Source organism: Arctopsyche grandis, chromosome 7 (assembly GCF_051622035.1).
Source record: "Arctopsyche grandis isolate Sample6627 chromosome 7, ASM5162203v2, whole genome shotgun sequence".
Classification (NCBI taxonomy): Eukaryota; Metazoa; Arthropoda; class Insecta; order Trichoptera; family Hydropsychidae; genus Arctopsyche; species Arctopsyche grandis.
Genome location: NC_135361.1, coordinates 17466920 through 17489687, shown reverse-complemented (window position 1 = coordinate 17489687; position 22768 = coordinate 17466920). Strand labels below are relative to the sequence as shown.

The 22768-nt window shown below is 35.2% G+C and overlaps 2 protein-coding genes and 1 long non-coding RNA gene across 4 annotated transcripts in view; all 3 read right to left on the bottom strand.

Annotated features, from left to right (window-relative positions):
- Positions 1–22768, bottom strand: part of LOC143914647 (uncharacterized) — a 403002-nt gene that overhangs the window by 66488 nt on the left and 313746 nt on the right. The window lies entirely within an intron of this gene.
- Positions 1–22768, bottom strand: part of pyd (zonula occludens-like protein polychaetoid) — a 41371-nt gene that overhangs the window by 7546 nt on the left and 11057 nt on the right. Inside the window, exons 4-21 of the mRNA XM_077434900.1 lie at positions 8587–8783; positions 8296–8486; positions 7955–8224; positions 7642–7884; positions 7505–7568; positions 7278–7428; positions 7053–7185; positions 6837–6977; positions 6572–6750; positions 6305–6476; positions 5991–6210; positions 5727–5907; positions 3649–3882; positions 1027–1207; positions 832–941; positions 575–742; positions 354–487; positions 4–270 (exon numbers count right to left, since the gene is read on the bottom strand). Coding sequence (XP_077291026.1) covers positions 4–270; positions 354–487; positions 575–742; positions 832–941; positions 1027–1207; positions 3649–3882; positions 5727–5907; positions 5991–6210; positions 6305–6476; positions 6572–6750; positions 6837–6977; positions 7053–7185; positions 7278–7428; positions 7505–7568; positions 7642–7884; positions 7955–8224; positions 8296–8486; positions 8587–8783 — 3236 coding nt within the window. The remainder of the gene's footprint in view (positions 1–3; positions 271–353; positions 488–574; positions 743–831; positions 942–1026; positions 1208–3648; positions 3883–5726; positions 5908–5990; positions 6211–6304; positions 6477–6571; positions 6751–6836; positions 6978–7052; positions 7186–7277; positions 7429–7504; positions 7569–7641; positions 7885–7954; positions 8225–8295; positions 8487–8586; positions 8784–22768) is intronic.
- Positions 11933–13715, bottom strand: LOC143914631 (PIN2/TERF1-interacting telomerase inhibitor 1-like). Of its 2 annotated transcripts, none has more exons than XM_077434915.1 (2): positions 13018–13715; positions 11933–12944 (listed from the first exon to the last, which is right to left on the bottom strand). In XM_077434915.1, exons 1-2 carry the CDS (start codon positions 13295–13297, stop codon positions 12145–12147), a joined length of 1080 nt encoding a protein of 359 aa, XP_077291041.1. In that variant the 5' UTR covers positions 13298–13715; the 3' UTR covers positions 11933–12144. The 2 variants fall into 2 exon arrangements, with proteins under 2 accessions (XP_077291041.1, XP_077291042.1); XM_077434916.1 differs by having other exon boundaries at positions 12043–12941; positions 13018–13373.

Here is a 22768-nt window from a genome sequence, read left to right as displayed (position 1 = left end):
TACCTGTATTTGCTATAGTCCATTGTAGATAATTGTGGTCGAGGTTGAGTAGGTAATACTCTTTGAGGACTGCCTACATCTCTTCCACTATAAACTCCAAGCCCATTTCCGTTACCTTCTCGACTTCCGTATAAATTAGGTCCATTAACAGAACTACCATTTATATCTCGACTATTATAAATATTTGTACCAGGTCCAACATCCATAGAGCTGCCTCCGCCTGATAGTCTTTTTTGAAGTGTGTTCACAGGTGGAGTTTCATATTTTGGACTATCAAATACAAAACCATATCAATTAATTTATTTCTAAATAAAATACGATATAAAATATACATATGTACATAAAAAATTTACTTTTCATTGCGTGGACCAACTTTAAGATCATCTGGAGCATTTGGTCCCAAGCGGGCATTTGCTAAAGCCACTGCAGTTGCAGTTAATCCATTGGGGGCGTATGAATCATATGAGGACATACTGTCATATGAATTCTGAAATATAAGTAATGGATTATTTGTCAGTATAATTCGTATTACAGAAGTACATTTTACTTTTAAAGTTTGATGTAATATAATCACAGTATTATTATTAAGGTGACGATGTCTATCTAATGAGCTCTGGCCATTATTTGTATTGTTAGTGGGTTGACGTTCATGAGTAGTATTTGCTGAATTGACTGCAGTGTCCACATCAGTATTTCTTGGCGTTCCAAATAATCTTTCTTGTGCACTGGGACGTCCATTTGTCTAAACGTTGAATATAAAAAAAAAAAAACAATTATTCAATATTACGTGTAAAATAATTTGATTGAATCGATAATAGTATTTTTTCATACCTGTGGATTGTGGCGAAGAGTGGGTGGATTCCTGCCAGGTGTTGGTCCTGGTAGCAATACTCCTCCGGGAGGCTTGACACCTCTATCTATACGAGGAGGCAAATCAGGTACTGAAAGTGTTTTATAACATTATATGTAAACACATCACAAGGAAGAGTGATTCGAGATAAGAAAAGAAAAGTTCAATACATTTACCATGACCATAAATGCCATGTGGAGATTGGGGTGGTGAGTGAGGTAATGCTTGATTGAATATGCTACCATCAGTTTCTCCGGGTATATTGGCAGGAATTTGATCATGTGCTGAAATTCCTGGACCTGTACCAGTGGTGGTTCCGTTGGCAGAAAATCCATATTTGCTATCACTATAGCCACTCTAAATTCAAAATACCACTTAAATTATTAATTAAATTAAAATCTTATGTTACATAGTTACAATGAAAATAAAATCAATAATAAAAGGCTGAAAACTCTAAATGAAGAGTTGAAAATAATTAATTTCAGAATGTGTGTTTATACATACGCATATTGATACAATTATTTTAAAGGCCTATTTTTGGAATTTGAAATATTTCATTTTTAATACGTACATTTATTGTGATTTTGCAGAACCAGACCAATCGTGAATACGGAATATTTACACCATAAGAATAAAATATTAACATATCTCAACCTCATTGTGTGGACAATTTTATTTTTTTTTACAAATTAGTAAATATTACATGATTTATTAACATAGATATGTACATAAGTTTGACTTTATTCGAAAGACAACATAGGTTGAAATTGGTTAACAATTGAACATTCACCATATTCCTCAAAAGCCATAGTAAACCATAAGATTCATTAATTTAATATGCAAGTGTTAATGAAAAAAAAAAGCCCAACAGAAATGTTTTAGACATAATGATAAGAAAAAACATCACCAAATGTTTAGTGAACGTATTGACAACTGCACATTGGGTGAATGTATAGTAAATTTGTGGAGTGATGCATGTATGTACACTGGTGGGTGTATACTCAAAGAATCTAAAAAAATTGAATAATACAACATTCAAAGAATCTGAAAAGCATTTAACCAATAATTCTGAAAAACTGCAACATACGACAGGATTTTTTTAATATATGTAGATACATATAGATAAAATGAACAAATTTTGTTTGAAATTGATTAAATAGCAATCTTAACAAAAAAAAATTAATAAGGGCGAAATCACATAGCGGTGAATGTGGGACGTGGGTTTTTTTTTTAGATAGTTTTAAATATATAGAAAAAATGTCGCGTTCGTGGAATGCGTACGTGGTATAGTCCTTTGAAAATGATAGATTCGACCGTTCGTCGTTGAAATTGTATGGTAATATTTATCCTTACTTGACAAGATAATACAATGGTTGTGGCTATTTGCAGGTACTATACATATCTGCGAATTATTGGCTATTTGCAGGTACTATATCTGCGACAGGTGCAAAGCCTTCTACGCATGCCCGTGAACTTATAATCCGATTATAATTTCTTACATTTAATGTATGCTAGACTTGTTTAATCAATCGTTCATTATACATGAGGCAAATAAATTTCACACGTTATTATAATAGATTTATATTATTTAGTTAGTTCGCGGCTTGTACTTGTATGTAGGTATTATGCGTTGTATATGAAAATAATTTTCTAACAATTAATAATATTAACTAATTTGGATTATATTTTTTACTCTATGTCACTTTACGAGTTCGAACTAAATTTTAAGAGGTTTAAAACAAAATTTTAACAGTAAACACGCTGACAGTGACAGTTACGCGCATGCGCAGAAGGCTTTGCGTCTGTCGCAGATATAGTACCTGCAAATAGCCACAACCATTGTATTATCTTGTTAAGTAAGGATAAATATTACCATACAATTTCAACGACGAACGGTCGAATGTATCATTTTCAAAGGACTATACCACGCACGCATCCCACGAACGCGACATTTTTTCTATATGTTTAAAACTATCTAAAAAAAAAACCACGTCCCACATTCACCACTGTGTGATTTCGCCCTAAAACTGATAAAACTAACTACATTTACGCAATATGTATATGGCAACAAAATTTTTTTTGGCCTGTTGTTAAATACAATTACGCTGTATTTACACGAGTCCAATTTTCAAGATATTCCACTAAATCAAGCCAATATTGACCTCGTGTTCCGACTCGATATCTATTCCTATTTGTGTTTTGCCAATATTGGTTTGGCTTAGTGGAAGATGTTAAAAATTGGCCTTGTGTAAATGCAGCATTAGTCAGTGACTTTCAAATTAAATGATCAGTAACGATATAAGAATTTGATCAGTTAATTTCAGTTTGGTAACTAAGAATTTTTACTGGATTCGGTAAAATGTCTATCACTTAAATATGTATTTTCGGCTATAAAAATAATTTTATTAAGCGTAATAAATAGCACAATAAAACTTAATCAAATTCGATCCAACTGTCAAAATAAATCAGAATACTGGCCATTCGATATATTATTAAAATATATGTATTTATATGTATATATATAGTAACCATTTATTATAACAATTGACCAATGGCACTTAAAAGTTACTGAATAATAAAACACAAATATGTACCCATTAAGTAATAATATGAAATATAAGTAAAATATGACGTATTTCAACTTAAAAATTCCAAGAACTACTATACTATATTGAAATATTTCAATAAGAATGGTAATAAATAATGTGACTTTGAAGCGGTAAAGTAAGGGCCGATTTGACTGTAAATTCCCTGTTCTATTATTACTCTATGAACACAAAAAAGAGTTAGTAACTGACCGTATAGGGAGGCGGTGGTGGCACCATATCAGTAAGGGTGAGATTGTCCCTGTCGAGATTGTCTTGAGTGGTGGCTACCGAGGGATCAGAAGACGCACGTAAAAGACGTGGTCCACCTCGCGATTCAGTACCACCTACTTCTGCATCACTCTCTGGACTGGAGGCGTAGGATAGTCTTGATTCGTTCGTAGAGCACATCGGGAATAGGAAGTCATCGGAGAGGGGCTCCGAGCGCTATAGGCGTAAAGGTGTGATAGAAAAAAAAACTCTTGGCATGATTCAAGTAGCTAAGCAATATTAAAAATGACATTATATGAAAGAAAATTAAACGACAACACACAGGTAAGTATATGCATACACACATGCATTTGCAAAAATTATAAAATCAAAAAATTAAAATGATCTTCGGCTGATAAATTTTAAATATAAATGACATGCTACTACTGTAAAACAAATATACATATGCGCAAACATAAATACGAAATGAAGAACTTGGTTATAACGTCGATGATATTAGAACTTAATCAATTTTTAATACTGTCAAGTGCTAAAACCAAAGAACGATACTACCAAGTCGTTTTTTTTGAAATTTTTTTTTGAAAGTTGAAATTTTTTCTGAAAGTTGTGTATTCATTCATGTAAGCGCATATGTGAAAATTAATAATTTTATAAAACATCACATACATTTTTCAAAATGTATTAAGACTGACTGCCAAGCAATTATCTCACTATACACGTGTGTTTAAATCGTTTATATATTATACAAATATAAAAAAAATGTAATATAAAACAAGTAATATAAAATAATATGTTTATTCGTAGTAACTAGTAATATTGGTTAAGTCTGTTTCATATACATAAATATTATATAAGAGCTTCTGTGATTAAATATGTAATACTTTTAAATAAAAATTGTAAAAAATAAGATCATTCTACAAAATCTTTATAAATAATCAAATTTATAATACGATTTAGAAAATAAACAACAAATATAACAAGCAATGTAACTAAAAAATACATAAAGTTATGATGATACAAAATATAAAATGTAAATATTAAATAAAAAATAAATATCATCAAAACAAAACATTTTATATGTGAGAAAAGAGACTATGGAATCAAACATATCCTAAATATTGTTCAATAATTGGACCTGTTCCATTCAAACCATTATAGTTTGAAAAATTGGGATTCTTAAGTCCGTTTAATTTTGAGATTTCATATTCTAAAGGTGCACTTCTGTGAATGATAGAATTTGGAGGTACACTAGAAGAACGAACTGTCATTTTATTATGCTTTTTTATTTGCAAATCAATATTATCATCCGTGTAAGACTTTTTTTCAGAAGCTTCACCTTTAGTCGTGGGTATTACAGAAGTCGGTCTATTGGAATAATGCAATATGTTTTTCAAGTTTGGATTGGTTTTATAAATACTACTATCGGTGAATGTTTGACAATTTCTTTTATTATATGATGAATAACAACCACAAATGTTTTTGTTTAAATTATTACAATTATTATATCCATAATAAGCATTAGATTTAGTTTGATTATAATAATATGGGACACTGACACGTGGATGATACAGAGAGTTAGCATAATGTGTGGGATATGATGTTGTACGTTGATTATTAGCATGACTTTTTCGGGGAAAATTTGGATATGAATATTTTTTTTGATAAGGATTAACTTGAGGATATGGCTTAAAAGAATATGGAGGATATAAACCCGACACCATTGGAAAGCGCTAAAATGAAATAAGAAGAGTAATATTAGCATCGATTTTGTTAAATATAATTCCTGATTTTTCTTTATCAAAGCTTGGATAAAAAGTTAATAATAATAATCCAAATAATTCCCATAAAAAGAAATATAGAATAAATTTTCAATATATATATATGTAGTTCACCGTTTTTGAATAAACCTTATAAAATTATTATATAAAAATAATAAGGGATTAGTATTGTTATATAAAAAAGATAAGATATTGTTCTAATCTTTTAACTTTAATATATTTAACCGTTATTAACTTAATTATTTGCTTAACTTTCATAAGTACTACAATTGGATTACAAACCTTCGTTTCCGAAATCCATAGCTGTTGTGCTTGACAACGCTGCATTAATTCGGTGAGTTTAGAGAACCAAGTGGTAATTGTGGCATCATTTAAACTAATGGTTTGAGTAAAAATATGACCCCAAACTCGTTCCATTCGTTGACAATATTCCAAAAGCTTCTTTGAAGATTTGTGAGCAGATCTAAAATATCAATTTTAGATATAGAACAACTATGAAGACGATAAACTTAAAATGAAATTTATTAGAAATATATTAACACTTACTTTGGAATACCTTGTCTCAATTGTTTTATGATATGTTTATTGTCAGCTTTTAAGAAAATCACTATTGGGTAAAACTGAGCATAATTGAGTCTATCCACAGCATTGGGAGTAATATCTAAGAGAGCATGCTTTCCTCTTTCCATTATAGCACGAATACCAGATAATCTTATAATCCCCGAAATATTTTTGCTCTTACCATCGTCAATAGAACTGTCTAATTCTAAAAAAAAAAAAAATACGAAACACACATTGGATCAATTTAAATACTAATTAAATAAAAATATACAAATGCTCGTAAATAAAAATATACATACGTGGTGAAATGAACTTTTCTGGATAATCTCTGAGGAGTCGTTCTCGAGCCAAGTCTGCAATCGGACCAAATAATATAATTGGTCTAATAAAACCGGGATGTTTTAATATGACCCTTTCATATGCTGGAAATTTCGATATGCTATCTGAAAACACCACATCGTCCCAATGTTCCTGAAATAAAATATATATAGTATGAATTATATTCAAGTATTAAATATAAAATAAAAACGTTATAATTTTTGTAGTTTTATACATATATCAAGTACCTTTCCAAGAGACTTTGAGCGTCTGTGAGTAGATCGTCGGCGTCTAAAGAAATTTCCTCTCGATTCAGAGCTACCTTGGGTTAATTCTTTCTTATTAGCATTAAATTGAGCAGTGGCCAATTCCTCGGCACGCGCTTTATTCGGTATTATGCCTTTCTGAACTTCTTGATTGTTTCGTCCTAAAATAAAAATGACATTTTATTAATAACTTTGTTCAGAATTGAAAAAAAAACGAGAATAACGTATTTCTATGTATACGCCATACCTATTCTATACACTTGCCATGCGCCAACAGTACCATTATGTAATGTATCAATAACATGAAACACATCTCCACTTCTAAACGTCATTTCTCCTTTTGTTGCTTCCACGTAATGAAAGTGACATTTGATATGGAAAGAATCACCTATAATTAAATAAGTTCATTAATACTGATTTTAAAATATGCTTTAAATGATTTATAAACTATCCAGTATAAAACCTCTATTTTGTGAGGAAATTGTTTGATATTCTTCTGGTGAATGTTGCACAATAAGATCTATTTGATCTTGTAAACTTAATAAAAATAAAACAGCCTCTTCTCTGGTAACTCCTTTCATATCCATATCATTTATCTAAATTAAAAAAATCTCATTAAAATATACATATGCATCTCCGATTTAAAATATCGTACCTATATATTTGGTATATTACCACCCGAACTTACTTTGAGTATATTATCACCCGGACAGAGTCCTTGTAGGGACGCTGGACTACCAGGTTGTACAGCAGAAACGAATATGCCCACTTGATTGCCACCTGTTAATCTTAAGCCTACTGACCCATCTTTTTGAAAACTTATCAATCGAGGTTCGCTCCTAAATTAAAGCATTAATAAAAAATTATTAAATTATTTTAAATTACAATTCACAAGAAAATAAAAAATAATCTTACGCAGGTTTATTTCTTTGGCTCAAAGGATCCTCTTCATACAACTGACGTCTACTTGTGTAATAATCTTAAAAAAAATATTCAATTTAATATAAAATGTCGAATGATTAAAAAGGTTTTATGATTTGCTTAATTTATACCTTCAGGTCTCGGAGGAGGAGGTCTAGGAGGGTGAGTATGCTGATGTGGCGATGATGGAATCTCTTGTGACATTGATAAAGGACCTCGGGTTCTGCCACCATTAACTACATTATTTCCACTTCCAGCTATATGATTATTGCCTATTACAGAATTATTTATATTGTTATCGCCGATTAAGGTTGAGCGAGATGGTGGCGCAACATACAGATTTTGACCTGAATATGAATTTTGTGCATCAGCTCCTAAAAATACATTTTTTTTAATAATCAAGTAACTTCTAATATAAAATACTTTCTGACTTAATTAAATTACCATAATTGTTGTTGTACGTCTGATCTAGGAAATTCGATGCGTTATTGAATGTTCTTGATTCTCTAAATACAACTAAATTCAACTTCTCTTTACAACCATCGATTATTTTTCGAGCTTCTTTCAAGGACATTATATCATTACAACTGGTGTTATTCAGTTTCGTTATTACATCACCTTCGTTTAGATTTTGTCCTAAAGTACTCAACTGATCCCTAGTCTTTGAAGATATTTCTTTTATAAACAATTTACAACCTAATACAATTCCAAAATCTAAAAAATATAATCAAGTATTTAGAAACGTTTTGATACATTGAAAAATCACATTTGTCTGAAACACAAACCCTCTTTTTTTCCTTTAGTCAATGTTAGTTTTAAAGTGGTTGGTTGAGAGGGTGTCGGTGTCGACGGGGTAGCTCTCCTTCGCACAGTAAGAGAAACTGTGTTCCCACTATCTCGTAATACCTGTACAGCCGTTGCATATTCAACGTTTTCCAAAGAAACACCGTTTACATTTATAATGCGATCATTGACCCTTTGAAAAAGGAAATACAATATTAAATTTTAAAAAGTGTTGACTTTAAATTTTATTATTAAAAATACGATTTAGAGTTGGTTTCATATAAGATACTTACTGTAACAAGTCTTGAGCAGGACCAGCTTTCAATACATCACTAACAGCAATAGATGGATCGCCACTAGCAAAGTGAGGATTATCTCTACCTCCAGATACGGCTATGCCAAATCCATAGCCGGGGACCCGAGAAACGCTAACGTGATGGGTTTCCCAATCGGTCCACGACGAACCACCGCCAGTCATAGTTCCACCGCCCTATTAAAGTAAATGAAACCAAATTCAGAATTTAGAGTACACAATCGAATTTCTAATACAATTTGCGGAGACTCTTTAGTAATAAATTACATATATGTATGAGCCGTTATATTTGAAAATGGCATAAGAGATTCTGGACATATCGAATCAAAAGAAGTGATAACAATTTGTATTTAAGTCAAACAGAGTGTTTTTGGATCTGAAAATTGGACTTTGGCCACTTTCAAATATAACAGCTCATATGAATTAATTAATTATATGCGGTAATAATTAGTAAAATGCAGGATCTATTGTGTATTGAATGCCAATAATTCATACTTTTATATTTCAAATAAAGATGCTTCTTTAATTTTTTTTTTAATATACATAATATTATATAAGGGAAGTAATCTGTAAGGAAATGAGAAAAAATAATAACCTCATGTAAAATTTTATTCACATATAAAAATATTCATACAACGATTATGATTTTATATGAACAAATTCAAAAATTAGAAATTACATTTAGAATTAATAAATATTTACATATACATGAATGAGTAATTTACATTTTTTTTTGTATTCAATGAAACGACATGTACAACATTTTCATAATTAATTTAAAATATAAGTAAATAATGAATTTCTCAATCGTGTAACGATCATGAAACCACGTGAAAAGTCATCACAGAATAATTCAGAGTACTAGTTCAAAAAATCGATGTTACGAATTTTCAGATTGCCAAATGTTGACACACCTCACATAACTTGAATTTACAACACCGTAACCCTCGACAAAATCTAAATTCGTTCCTTTGAAATGCAATACATTTTCAGATGACGACATCAGTTTATCTTTAACACTGTTTTTTGAAATTTTCGCTTTTTTCAATGCACTCTGAAACTGACTGTCAATCTTATTGACAATTTCGAGACGGGCGATACTCGTCAGATCGGGATTGCGAATCATCGAAGCGATTTGTTTCAGTCTATCGTTCTGACTCAAATCATCGCCGACCGACTCCTGTAGAATGTCCATGTCGTCGAAGATTTTTCGCTTGGATTTTTCGGAGAGAAAGGGGCTGTTGAGCAGTTTTGTCAGGCCGTTGATTAATTGAACTCCATGACAAGCATTGACGCTTTTACTCTCAAAGGAATTATGCAGTGGAGTCTGTTGCTGTGGAGTGATCTCTGTTAGCGGTTGTTGTATGTGTGCCTTTTCCAGTGATTGTATATTTGAAGCCGCTACTAGTGCGGTGAGAGCTTCGACATCAAGGCCACTTTGCACCCGTTCGAGGAGCTGGGCGTTGGAGGTGGTTTCTTTGAATGTGGAGTGAGCCATTGTGGAAACGGAGTCAAGATGATTGAGCAGTGCTGCAGCATCGCAGTTGTGGTGCCGCTGAAGTCGCAACAGCAGTTGGGTGGAGAGTTCGGTGGCGCGCGCCAAGCACTGTCGCTTCCGGTCCCAGCTGGCGAACGGGTCTTGGTGCACTTTCTGCAACACCTGCAGCTGCCACAGCGTGTCCTCTTCACTTTTGGAGCGGGCCTGGCCGGGTTGCTCTTCTAAAGATTGTCGTTTAGATTTACGTCTCATCGCATACCACGACAGCTGTCACTCGCGCGCACTCTCTCCTCTCCGCTCTCCGCTCTACTACGACACGGCCGCCAACCTTAACCTCAACCCCGCAAGCACGTGGCCGACAATCTCTCATTTCCAACCATGTCGTTTTCTCACTCTTCTACTCTGTGAATTTACTGGATATCACCAAACTAAATCCTACACATTCTTAATGTTATGGATTCAAAATGGCATCTCACTTTTCGTAACCTAACTATACACTACATTAATTAAAGTGCTATTAAACTGACGCAGTTAATTATGAAGAACAAATAATTCGGTGATTTTTGCAGACAGAATTACTTCGTACAGATTATCCCACATGTAGACATTTCCAGACAAGAAAGTATTTATAATATAATTTTTTGAATTGTTAAATTTTATCAATCGAAATGCATCGTGCAATGAATCAAAAAAACATTATTATTGAATCTAGTCACGAAATTCTAGTCGGAAGCATTTTAACTATATGAAATGAAATCAGTTTCAAAAATTAAGTTAAAATAATTTACAGCAACAATTGCGCGGAGACTATAACTACATATTCGACTATTCAATAAATACAAATATTTGCTTTGAAAAAAGAGATTTTTTTTCTTAACCAGAATAGTCTGTGTCAACGGAAATCGGTGTCTGGGATAATCATGGTACGTAATAATGGCCGAACCGTAATGGTTGTTTGCAGCACACGGATGTACATTACTCTGACGAAGTAGCAGCTGGTGGGGAGGCTGAGGCGGCATTCGGCAAACGTTCGAAATGGAGACCTCCGAAAGAAGAGGGCACAGTCCCAGCTCAAGGTGCAACTGCATTTTCATGTTCAGATGCGAACGTAGATAGAAACGACGACGAATCAGAAGCAGTGTCGATCGAAGCATTAGATTACTAGAAGAACTCAACTTCTCACAGGTAAACGACTTTAATTTGGTCCGTTTACGATTACATTTATTATCTATTCTATATTTTCAGTTAGTCACGAATATTATGATACAATTTGGAACCAATTTTCGTTATTTCCAAGTTGGCGATGATAAACATGACTTTGATCAACCAGCATTAAGGAATAAAACTTATTAAGTGTTATAAGCCTTCCTCAACAAAAAAAATGAATATATAATTTTATTTATTTCATTTTTACCATGAGGGGTCACCCCAAATCAACACTTATGGTCATTTATTATCTTACATAAATCAAAATTAAGAATTTGTGATGAATGTAAGATAATAAATATTAAGATAAGTAAATTATTAACGGCAAAAAATGTCGCCAAAACTTCTAATTTTTAAAAATCAGTATTGGATGTTCTTAGTTTGTACAGTTAAACAACATACATATTAAAGCGTGGAAAGAATCTTTTGAAAACAGATCCAAAAGAAATATTACCTCTTTCACAGCTTCACTAATATGAATAATAAAAGTACACATCTGAATAGAAATGGTACCGATATTCAAAATATAAATTTACATAACATAATCTACCGATTAGTATTCATTATGTGTTTCAAAGCGACAGATAAGGGGTTGACATGTTAAGTAATTCATAGTAATTTTCCTAGAGGACTGTTCGTTTTATTGTTTGTAAAAGTTTGCAACCGACCAACTAAAGTGGATACATATATATTTGTATAATGTTACTGATTATCGCTTTTTCGTTATATAAAAAATTAACAAAGATATACACACATTCATACAAAAAATATATATTTGGGTATGAAACTATTTTTAAATACATTAAAACATAATATAATAAAAAACAAAAAATATTATAACTTTTGTTTTTTGTGTTTTTTATTTTTCTTAGCCGGTAACGAATGTTCGGTAGTATCGTTCGTTTCACATTCCACTAACTCATTACATTTGTTTTCCTTAACGCGTTTTTTCTTTTTGATACGAGAATTTTCTTCTACAATCTCGTTTTCCTCAGTGCGTCTTTTCTTTCTTTTTCCGTTGCAACTCTCAATAGATTCACTAGCCTCGTGTGTTACTTCATTTTCTTCTACACATCTTTTCTTTTTTTTATTAACATCACAATTCGCAGTCGATTCGTCAACATTTTCCACAACAGTTTCATTCTCGAAATTCTTTACTTTATTTTTCTTCTTTTTCTTTGCCTTTATCGTATTATCTTGGACTAATTTTTCGGCATCATCGGCACATTCGTTTGACACGACTTCATCGTTTGAGCTGCCATAACCGGTACCAGAAAATCCTCTAAACATAACGCCACAGTCTTCAGACATATCACTGGCGGTTTTAACATTAGATTTAAATTTCACGCCGGCCATCTTGGATTCGAAGTAATCTTTTATACTACCGGCGGATACAAAATCGTATGCGGACCCAGTAGAAGTAACGACTTTATCAGTTTGATCGCAATCAACACTGTCGGTTTTTGGTGCTTTTTTTAACGACTTTTTACCAAAAATATTAGCTAAATCCTTGGAGCTATATTGACTAATGTCTTTTCCCTTGGTAAATTTTTTGTAATGGAGTCGAGACTGTAAATTTTTCGACTTTTCCTCTAAAGACGCCTTCACTTGAGATTCGTCATCTTCTTCGGCTTCTAAAAACAAAAGCATACATGAAGTGGGAGTGGGCGGGTGAGTGAGGTTAGGTTGAAGAGCAGTCGTGCAAACCATTGTTGAGGGAGCGCAGGAGGCCGGCAAAGTCGGCGCCATGCTGGGTCCAGGCATCGTCCGTGTCCTTGAAGCCGAGTCCACTGGCGTCGATTTTGCGTTTGAGGGGCAGCGCGTCGGGGGCTCCTTGCAGGTTGGCTCCGAGGCCGCCGCCCTGCTCCCAGCCCATGCGCTCCAGCAGCTTCTGGCCGAACTTGCTGGTGTCTGCGCTCCACGCTGTGGTCGCGCGCACGTTCACCTGCGGGGCGCGTCGCCTGCGGGGCTCGGCCAGCATCGCCATCCCGACAATTGACGATTGACAAACGACGAACGACGAACGACGAACGACGAACAACAACCGACCAGCCGCAACACGCGACACTGACAGCGCCGTCTCGACACGCCTGCCAACTCTCACACTCCCCCTCTCACCACGAGTCGACTCGACGTATCTTTATACGACCATCATCCATTATTACATCGCTCTCACTCTAATGAACTCTCTCCACTTTGACCGCACTCCGCGGCAAAATCTTCGTGCACAAAAAGATGTCTGTGGTAAAAGCAGCAGTGTGGTCTAGTGGTAAGTGTTGTATTCTATCGTGCTATAGGTTACGAGTTCGCTTTCCGCTGGAGTGTCATTGCTGGCCAGACCTTGGTTTGACACGGTCGGTCGTTTCATATCATAATTTGTCAATTTTTCTGATTTGAAACGATTCCTGTGAAATTGGCATTATTATCCAATTTTCTGTTGCGAAAAACCTAGAGTTAATATTATTATCTCTTAGGTTTCGCCAGATTTTCTCCATATATGTCTCTATGGATGATTATTGAGTATTGTTACGTGAATAAGTTATTCATTGTTATTTATCGTACGATGTTTGTAATATCTGACCATAGATGTCAGATATTGTTCAGATTTACATGTATTAATCAATATGTGAACCAGGAAGGCGCATTTGTGGTTTACCTGTTAAGCCTTCCCGGTATATGTTTGTATATATGTATGTATAAAAAAATATGTATGTACTATGTAAAAATAAAATAAATAAATGTCTGTTAAACACGGCCGAGCTAAACTTTAGAATCACCCCGCACTAAAGCGTCTTTAGAAAATTCGTCTTGGCTTTGTGGAACCAGGAATTTTTTAAAATTGGTTTCGTCCTGTCAATGGCGCCGTCCAAACACACAATATCTACTACCGATATTTCCATATCCAGTTCCCATATTGCAACCTGTGATTCAGTGGCGGCTCGTCCATGTGGGCTGCGGGGATGCAGTCCCCCCAGTACAGTACAAATGCATGCAATTTTTGTCGTTTACATGGGCTGCGGGCTGCAGACCTCCCAGTATAGTACATATGCATGCTATTTTTGTTTTCATTCGATCACCGTTTGGGTTAACGAGCTACTACAGCCTGATTTATCTCTGCAGCCCCACCGCTACTGCTGTGATTGCTATTTATGGACTGGATATGGAAATATCGGTAGTAGATATCGTGTGTGTGGACGGCACCGTTGTGGATTCAACCCTCATTTTTTTACTCGTTATTATTACTAGCCTCTTCTTACTTCGCTTTCGATTTTTTCGTCTGACGAAATTTGGGTTCTTATCCGATCGTTTTCAAACTTTGCCATTTTGCTCGGTTCGGTCATCAATATATATGGAAATCAAATCCACCACTACGATGGTGAAAAATAATCGTAATAGACACGTTTGAAAATACTCTATTATCGTTCTCGGTGACGTCTATTTGTCGTATTTATCCACACTGTTCCGATCGTTTTTTCCCTTTTTGGCACCCTCTCACTATGTCAAATTTTAATTGCTTAAACGCCTATATTTATTTTTTCACTCTTATAAAATTTGCTTTATAGGTTCTCATTATTACACACCAATACTCCAAATACTGCCGATCGCTTCGGATGCGAAGTCGTATTTCTTCGTTACAAGCTGGATAAGTTGGGATATCACCGACTAAACCTTTTTGGATCAGCCACGATATCATTTCTTCGCGATTATCTAATACTGGTGTTCTGCCCGTTGATTTCAACGGGTGGTTTCGGAAAGGAATTGATACACGAATTAAAATAAAGTTATATGTTATAATATAACTATTTAGTTCTGCCTTTATGGAGTCGAGACGTGGACTATAAAGGCGGCGGATAGACTGAAAATCTACATCTTCGAGATGTGGTCCTGGAGACGGCTATTGCACGTGCATTTGACCGACAAATGCACAAATGTGTCTATCCTTGATTAAATAAAAATCAAGGATAGACTGTCAACAATATGCCTAAAACGAATATTACAGTTCTTCGGCCATATTGCACGAAGAGGTGAGGAGAGCCTGGAGCGGTTGGTTGTGATTGGTGACGTCGGAAGAGCCAGAGGCAGATTCCCCGCACGCTGGACTGACCAAGTATGCACAGCGATGGGCTCTTTCATGGTAGCAAGTCTTCGTCTGGCCGAATTCAGAAGCGAATGCAGGCAACTGGTTGACCGGACATCATAGTCACGATCCTCAGTAATGAGGCATACGACTACATATATAAATATTAAGTAAGGTAATTTATAGACACGCGGGCGCACGTAATATTAATTGTAATTAAAGTGCGCGCATTACGCGCTCAACAATCCAACCCGTTCGAGATGATGAAAGAAGTGTGTGTGTATGTGTCACACGTGACTCGGCCCAAAGTCGCACATGCCTGTCATTGTTTTCTCCCTCTCTTGTTTTCTTATGTAGGCCATTGTGGCGCATTAGGTTCTCCCTGTAATGCCACAATGGTCCAAACATTTTAAATAAGTAATAAATAATTCGAATCGTAGAGGTTTTGGTGAGGAATACCTAAAATATGAAGACCCTTCAGTATATTTGAAGAAATAAAATAAAATATGAATCCTGGTTACTCGCTATCCATCACATACCACAGTGCGGTAAATGTTAATAATAAACGGGAGGTACCAAAATAACTCATAGGCAAAAGTTACGTCATAGTATTTTCATTTCAAACTTAAAAATCCTAAGTATTCAACGATCTTAGCATGGTCAATGACTGTGGTACAATCAACTCCCGGAGAGTATCTCCCACATATGATATGCTAGATGGTTTTAGCGAAAAAGCGCTAGGAATGTAAGAGAAAATTAAAAATAATAAATGAAAATTTAAAAGGGCGTTATATCCTGCATCGTTTTTTCTTACAATTTTCATTATTTTTTTCTTACGAAATACATACATATGTATGTATGTTTGGCTGTCAATTTACACTTGTCATGCTAATTGATAGTCACATAACTTCAAGTATAGTTGATCTAATATATCATATCATGCAAACTTGACAATTGATGGTGTGTGGCTGGCATAAGGTGAAGATATTGATAGTTTGACGTATTAAACAGAGACAAAAGTAAATGCGTTAATAAATGCGTCCCCAATAGAAAGGTACTACAGGTAAAGGTATTTCACAAAATTAACAAAATTTTAATAATTAAATTTAAAAAATTCAACGTTAATCGAGCCTCACTTGCGATCGTTACATAGTTGTGGGCCCAAAATCCTCAATGTTAGTCAAATACATATGTAAATATATATTTTTTTAATTTTCCAGCACATAAAAAAAAATTATTATTATTTCATTATTTTTGTTATAATTTCAATTTTTCTACATTAGATCGGGATGTTAATTTTATTTTGAAGTAACTGAAATATACATTTTAGTTTTTTATTATCCAACCGCAAAACAATTCAAGATTCCTGCCATGTATGTACATACAAAATGTGTTTTATACGCCAGTAACCCATGATCATCCGAAATAAGAAGAGGTTACATACCACAAAAGGGATTCCACCCAATTAGATAAAAGTTAATGCAATTTGATATAATATGTGGGCGTTGTTAACGCAAATTAATCTAAACAACAAAATAACATGTTTGTAACAAATAACCACAATCCACATGTGCACACAGTATTACGTTCATAACTTACGATTACGTCAAAAAATTTGCATTTACAATTTTATCAATAAGACGAAAATTCCACCTTGAAATTCTTAACAGTTACAATTATTATTTCAGGAGAAATTGACGTACATATGTCAGACGTTTTACACAGGGCAGTTGATTCGAAATCGTAATTATATTTCAGATGATAATAATGGCGAAATCAGCAATGTCACAATTCCAGAAAACTTCATTTCAATTAGGTGTGAATTTAAATGCATGTTAATAGTTTAAAAATAATAATTGTGATTCGCTTTTAGTAGGATTTTCTTGACGTTTCCATTACCCAATTTGCTTACTAATTTAGTTAATCTCTTGAGATACATTTCGAACAAAAAAAAAATAAAGTATACGTACAAATATGTACTAACTATTTCAAACAACAAGCGCTTCGAAAAAACTAAATTCTCACGATAAAAGAGTTCAAGAACTGGCCACGACGGCATACCCCGATTGTATACAAATGGCTGGTCCCTCGTGGAACCTGGTTTCTTCGTCACGGTGATTACTTTTACTTTTAACGTAAACGAGTTTTAATTCGCCCTTAGCCTCCAGGTAAGCCCGAAAAACCCCGCAATTAAATCAATTCCAGTAATAAAATAAAAGGCTGGTAATGAGCGAACACAGTTTTCAATGAATATCTATTCCACGATACGGAAAAATCAGAAAATAAAAATGTGTAACGATTCGGTTCAAAATATGTATGTATGTGGCATTAACACGTATCACATACCACGCTGCAAAGTATGTAGCTCAATACAAAATTAAACAACCAGCCTCCCCTACAAGTATCAATTCACTCTGGAGAAAACGAACCAATGAGAACACAAACGATTTGATTTATTAACATTTTAGATAATTTATTTCTTCCTTTCTATGTTTCATTTCACATCGTTGATGGAACGCAGAAATAGGAGGATGTGACACAAATTCTATTCAAAATTTCTACGAAATTTTTAAGGATGAATTTTATACATATTTTCGCGATGATAATTTCGTAAAGACAACCATTTCTAGTAAAATTTTTAAACATTGAAATTAATTACCGGCGTAAGATTTAAAATTAGGATCAGATAAGTGGATTCAAAGAGACTTGCGAATTGTGCCAAAACGGACTTCCTAAATTATATAAAGCCTTGTAAAAACGAGTAGAAAATTGTCTAAACTAAAATAGATAAATTTTATATCGTTCTTTTAATTATTTTCAATAGTTGTACACATATATAATATTATAAATGTATATATGTATATAAAATACGTACACTAAATAAGATAATATAATTGGTAACAAAATATAAATAAATAAAATTGTAAAATATAAAATGATCAGTAGGTCAGAAGCTATTAAAATAGATATAAGATGTATTGTGAACATAATTCATTAACAATAAAAAGCATTTAAAAATAAAAAAAATTTCAGCATTTGAAAACTTCTTGAAGTAACATAATATCCTAGGTCAAGGTCTCCTATTTTTTTTGGGAAAGCCAAATAGAAATATTTCAAGTAAAAAAGACGACTCCGATATTTCCCCACTATGCGATTACGACACGACTCCCGACTGCGATTAAAATTTTTTTTTCAAATTTGTCCCATTGGGCCAATTTTTGAATATTTCTGGAATACTAATATTTAGATACAGAGTGTCGCATATATGTATAATGAGCTGATATAAATCATTATCTTTAATAAAACTTTTTCCTTTCAATACTGTGTATGTTTTATTTATAAATACATAACATGAAATTAATTAAATGAACGCATTTGACGAATATTTGTCAAATATCAGGCCTCTCCTCATTTTGACCTAAACGTAAGAAAAGACAAAGATAGAAACAATGTCTCGGATCTGTATACAAACATAGGGTATTGGGTATTAGTAAATACAATTCGATATAAATACAATATAAATGCGAAATCGCAGTCGCTTGCATTTTTAACGACCCATATTCCGAATGTAATGACTTAAGCAGAGACCGGCGGACAAGTTTCCTTCGCCCAAAAAAATGGTTCACTATTGTCAACCTTTTTTTGCTCTGACTTTGTAGAAAAATAGTAATTGACAATAATGAACCATTTTTTGTGGGCAAAGGAAACTTGTCCGCCGATCTCTGGTAATGAGCAGACTTAGGCGGCCAGGATGCTTTTACCCACAAAAAATGGTTCACTATTGTCAATTACTATTGTCCTACAAAGCAAGAGAGCAAAATAAAAAAAAGGTTGACAATAGTGAACTATTTTTTGTGGGTAGAAGCATCCTGGCCGCCTAAGTCTGGTAATGAGTCATTTCTGATGACTAAGGGATGGATACTCATTAGGGCAATGGCAAATAACAATACACGTTCTAACAGTGTTGAATGCAAGAGGGCATTTTTTTCTACAAAATTAATAATAACAAAAAGCATATTGCCCTAATGACCATCCACTATTTAGTAATGACTAAATTTTATCCCTATTAGCGTTCTTAAAAATCCTGATAATATTTTCAAGTCAATTTATAGCACTGTCTATTCCATAGTTGATTAATGACGTTTTGTACTAAATAAATAAATAGTACTCGAGTATCACTCATTTATGTAAATTCGGCTTTGAATTTGGGATACTGTGGCTAGGAAATTGTTCGGAATGTTTTAAACGTACCTCGGCTTAAATTCCGATAGGATCATCCGTCGACTTCAACGATACGTAGATTTTTTTTTCATTTCAGAGTTAAATAATTCATGCATGCCCACATCCACCGCACTGATTAGTCACTCCGCAAAATTACAATAGGAATCGAGTCTCTCAAACTATTACGGCAGGTGTTTTACAATGACGATATTCAGAACCTCCAAAAGATGCACAACAATCCGCATAAAAGACGTACCACATCGGCAAGTCGCACGAATCACACTTATTATTGCAATACATACCTACATTCACCGTAATTTTTATCACACTTCGAAGGGATTTCGAGCGGCGTTTAAAATTTCGTCAAAACGAACCGGTACAACATTCCCCAGATAAAACGACAGCTTTGAGTTGATCTGTCGTTGAATAACGACAGTTTCACAACGCGAACGATTGTCCACGAGCGATTATTATACGGACCGAAACAAAATATCTTTCGTCATTACGACGGTGGGTACACGAAGCTCGTCAGCTTCACATAGAAAAGTATGTACGTGCATAATGTAACGTCGAGAATACACAATGACGTTTTGGCCCAAAACACAATCAAACACTCGCCCTGGCAAGAGTGCACGCGCAACTTCAAAAGTGTGAAGTTGGTATGAATTGTACATGTACTGTATTGTACGGTACGGTACTAGCACCGACCACGAGGTTCGAATACAAGTGCAAGTAGAGGGTTTGTGAGGGGTTTTACCTGGCCGAGCGCGAGCGTGGATCCGGAAGCTGCCATCGTCAGCGTCGCATAGTCGCTTTGGTCGAAGTCGGTCGAGCCTCTTCTCTCCTCTTCGCCCAGAGCTCCAAGACGAGGAGAACGATAAGACGAAAAGAGCAGAAGCACCGAACTCTAGAGCGAGTAAACAAACAATGAAGCGGGCGAGCGGTTTACGGTTTGCGGTTTGCGCGACTTTTGACAGCGGCGTTCGCTTTCACAACAGAACCGCCGCGGCGACTTTCCACCGGTCAAGGACGACCGTCTGGTCTGGACCGGGAAACGAGAGGGATGCGAGTGGGATCGATCGATCGATCCTCGAGGGAAGAAGTGGTGTGGTTTGGTGAGGTGTTGAGGTGTCGAGGAGGTGCGTTGAGGCGTTGAGGCAGTGAGACGGTGAGGCAGAGTCGAGAGTCGCGCGGATTGCGGTGGGTGGGGAGAGGGGGGGAGAGGCGCGGGGCGACGGCTGGGGCGACCGCATACCACGGCAGACCTCTCGCTCGCACGCGCTCTTCGCGGCCAGTGCGACTGAGACGGAAAGAGCTCATCAGGTAGTCAGTGCCGGACGCGTGTATAGTCAGCGCCCCCGCAGCCGCCCCCCATTTTTATCTACAAACTTTAGGATGAATGCCTTCGCCGATTCTAGCTCTACACATTTACTATGTAAAGTTACGGCACTTTCCCGCTATCTGAAGCATTTCATTTAAAAATTATCTCATCCGCTCTACTATCTGCCGAAGGGGTCTACGTGACGAGCCAGAATGTTAAATTACAGAAAACACAAATATCGGAAGTCTGCATAGATAATTTAGAATCTGCAATTAAAGCAGTATCAGGTGGCGCTAAGCGTTTAGAAGTATGTAGTTCTTTATCTGAAGGTGGCTTAACGCCTTCTCCCGGACTAGTTCTAACTATAAAAGAACAGGTAATCAAATTTTACAAACTTTGTATGTAACATTATTATTTAAAAAATGGTTCTACCTCACGGGCCCGAAAGTGAAACGCCCGAAAACACAAATATCGGAAGGCAAAGATCGAAAATCGAAAGATCTTAAGTCGAAAGATCAAAAAAAAGGGTGTATGGTAAACGGTACATACTCACTTAATTTGCGTGAGCAGGGTACAACAGGAACAAGAGGAACAGGCTTTTCCTCCCGTATTCTGCGCGCGCACATTAATACGGGAAGAAAAGCCTGTTCCTCTTGTTCCTGTTGTATCCTGCTCGCGCAAATTAAGTGAGTATGTACCGTTTACCATGCACCTTTTTTTTTTGATCTTTCGACTTAAGATCTTTCGATTTTCGATCTTTGCCTTCCGATATTTGCGTTTTCTGTAATTTAACATTCTGTCTCGTCACGTAGACCCATCTTAATGATGCCAAGAGATCGTATTATAAAAAAAACTGTCTTCGAGCAAAACTTCAAAATTAATTCAGGACTGTGAAGACGAGTGAAGGAGAGCGTTCTTGAAATGGTCCACGACAGAAAAACGTAAAAAAGATCCGTGAGAAAACTAAAACCCAAAAAAAAGAAGCAATTAAAAGAGAAACGGGGATAACAAGCCATATTTCAATTATGAACAAATTAAAAATTTTAATTTGTTCATATTTCACCTTTTTTTTTTTGATCTTTCGACTTAAGATCTTTCGATTTTCGATCTTTGCCTTCCGATATTTGCGTTTTCTGTAATTTAACATTCTGGCTCGTCACGGAGACCGCTGCCGAAGATACCCGGTATTCTTACAAAAGAGATGAATCTTGTCAGAAATGATGCTGCGTACAAGAAAACATTAAATGAAGCGCTAATAGTCTTGTCGAAAGAAAGTCCGACATGGTAATTGGTTCGCCAACAGTCGTCTACCATTAGTGACGGCCATTCGTTTCTTGTATTGCTAGGCTTATGAATTGGAGTCGATCAAATTTTGCAATGAGGATTAAGGCATAAACAGAGATACAATCGTCGTCTGTAATAACTAGAGGTAGGATAGTCACAGTGCTATCCATTGTTCCATTGTTGTAAATCCTTTGTAAAAAAGGTTCAGCAAACCTTTAACAATGCATTTACAACCTTTGAACAATATGCGGCAGCTTCTGGGTCCGGTGACTAGTAATAACTAAAGAGCGGACCAACTTTGGGCCGTTCATTGTTCATTGTTCGTCGTGTTTTGTTCATTTGTATGATGAACCCTTTTTTTATGCTCTCTAGCTTTTTAGTTTGCCCTGTTTCCTGGAAAAAGTAAGCTTCCGGTCTTACCTCTAGTAATAACTAGAGATAGGCGCAGGGTCGTTATTTTCCAGGAAAGGTGGTAAACTATAAAGCTAGAGAACCAAAAATAAAATTTGAAAAAAATTTACGTCGTGTCGATAAGAATTTCAGAAGCTGAAATT

Excerpts from the sequence above, each read along its gene's own strand:
- LOC143914631 (XM_077434915.1), bottom strand. The coding sequence starts at position 13,297 with ATGGCGATGCTGGCCGAGCCCCGCAGGCGACGCGCCCCGCAGGTGAAC. Across the intron at positions 12,945-13,017 it reads CCTGCGCTCCCTCAACAATG|AAGCCGAAGAAGATGACGAA; the intron begins GTTTGCACGACT and ends TTTTGTTTTTAG.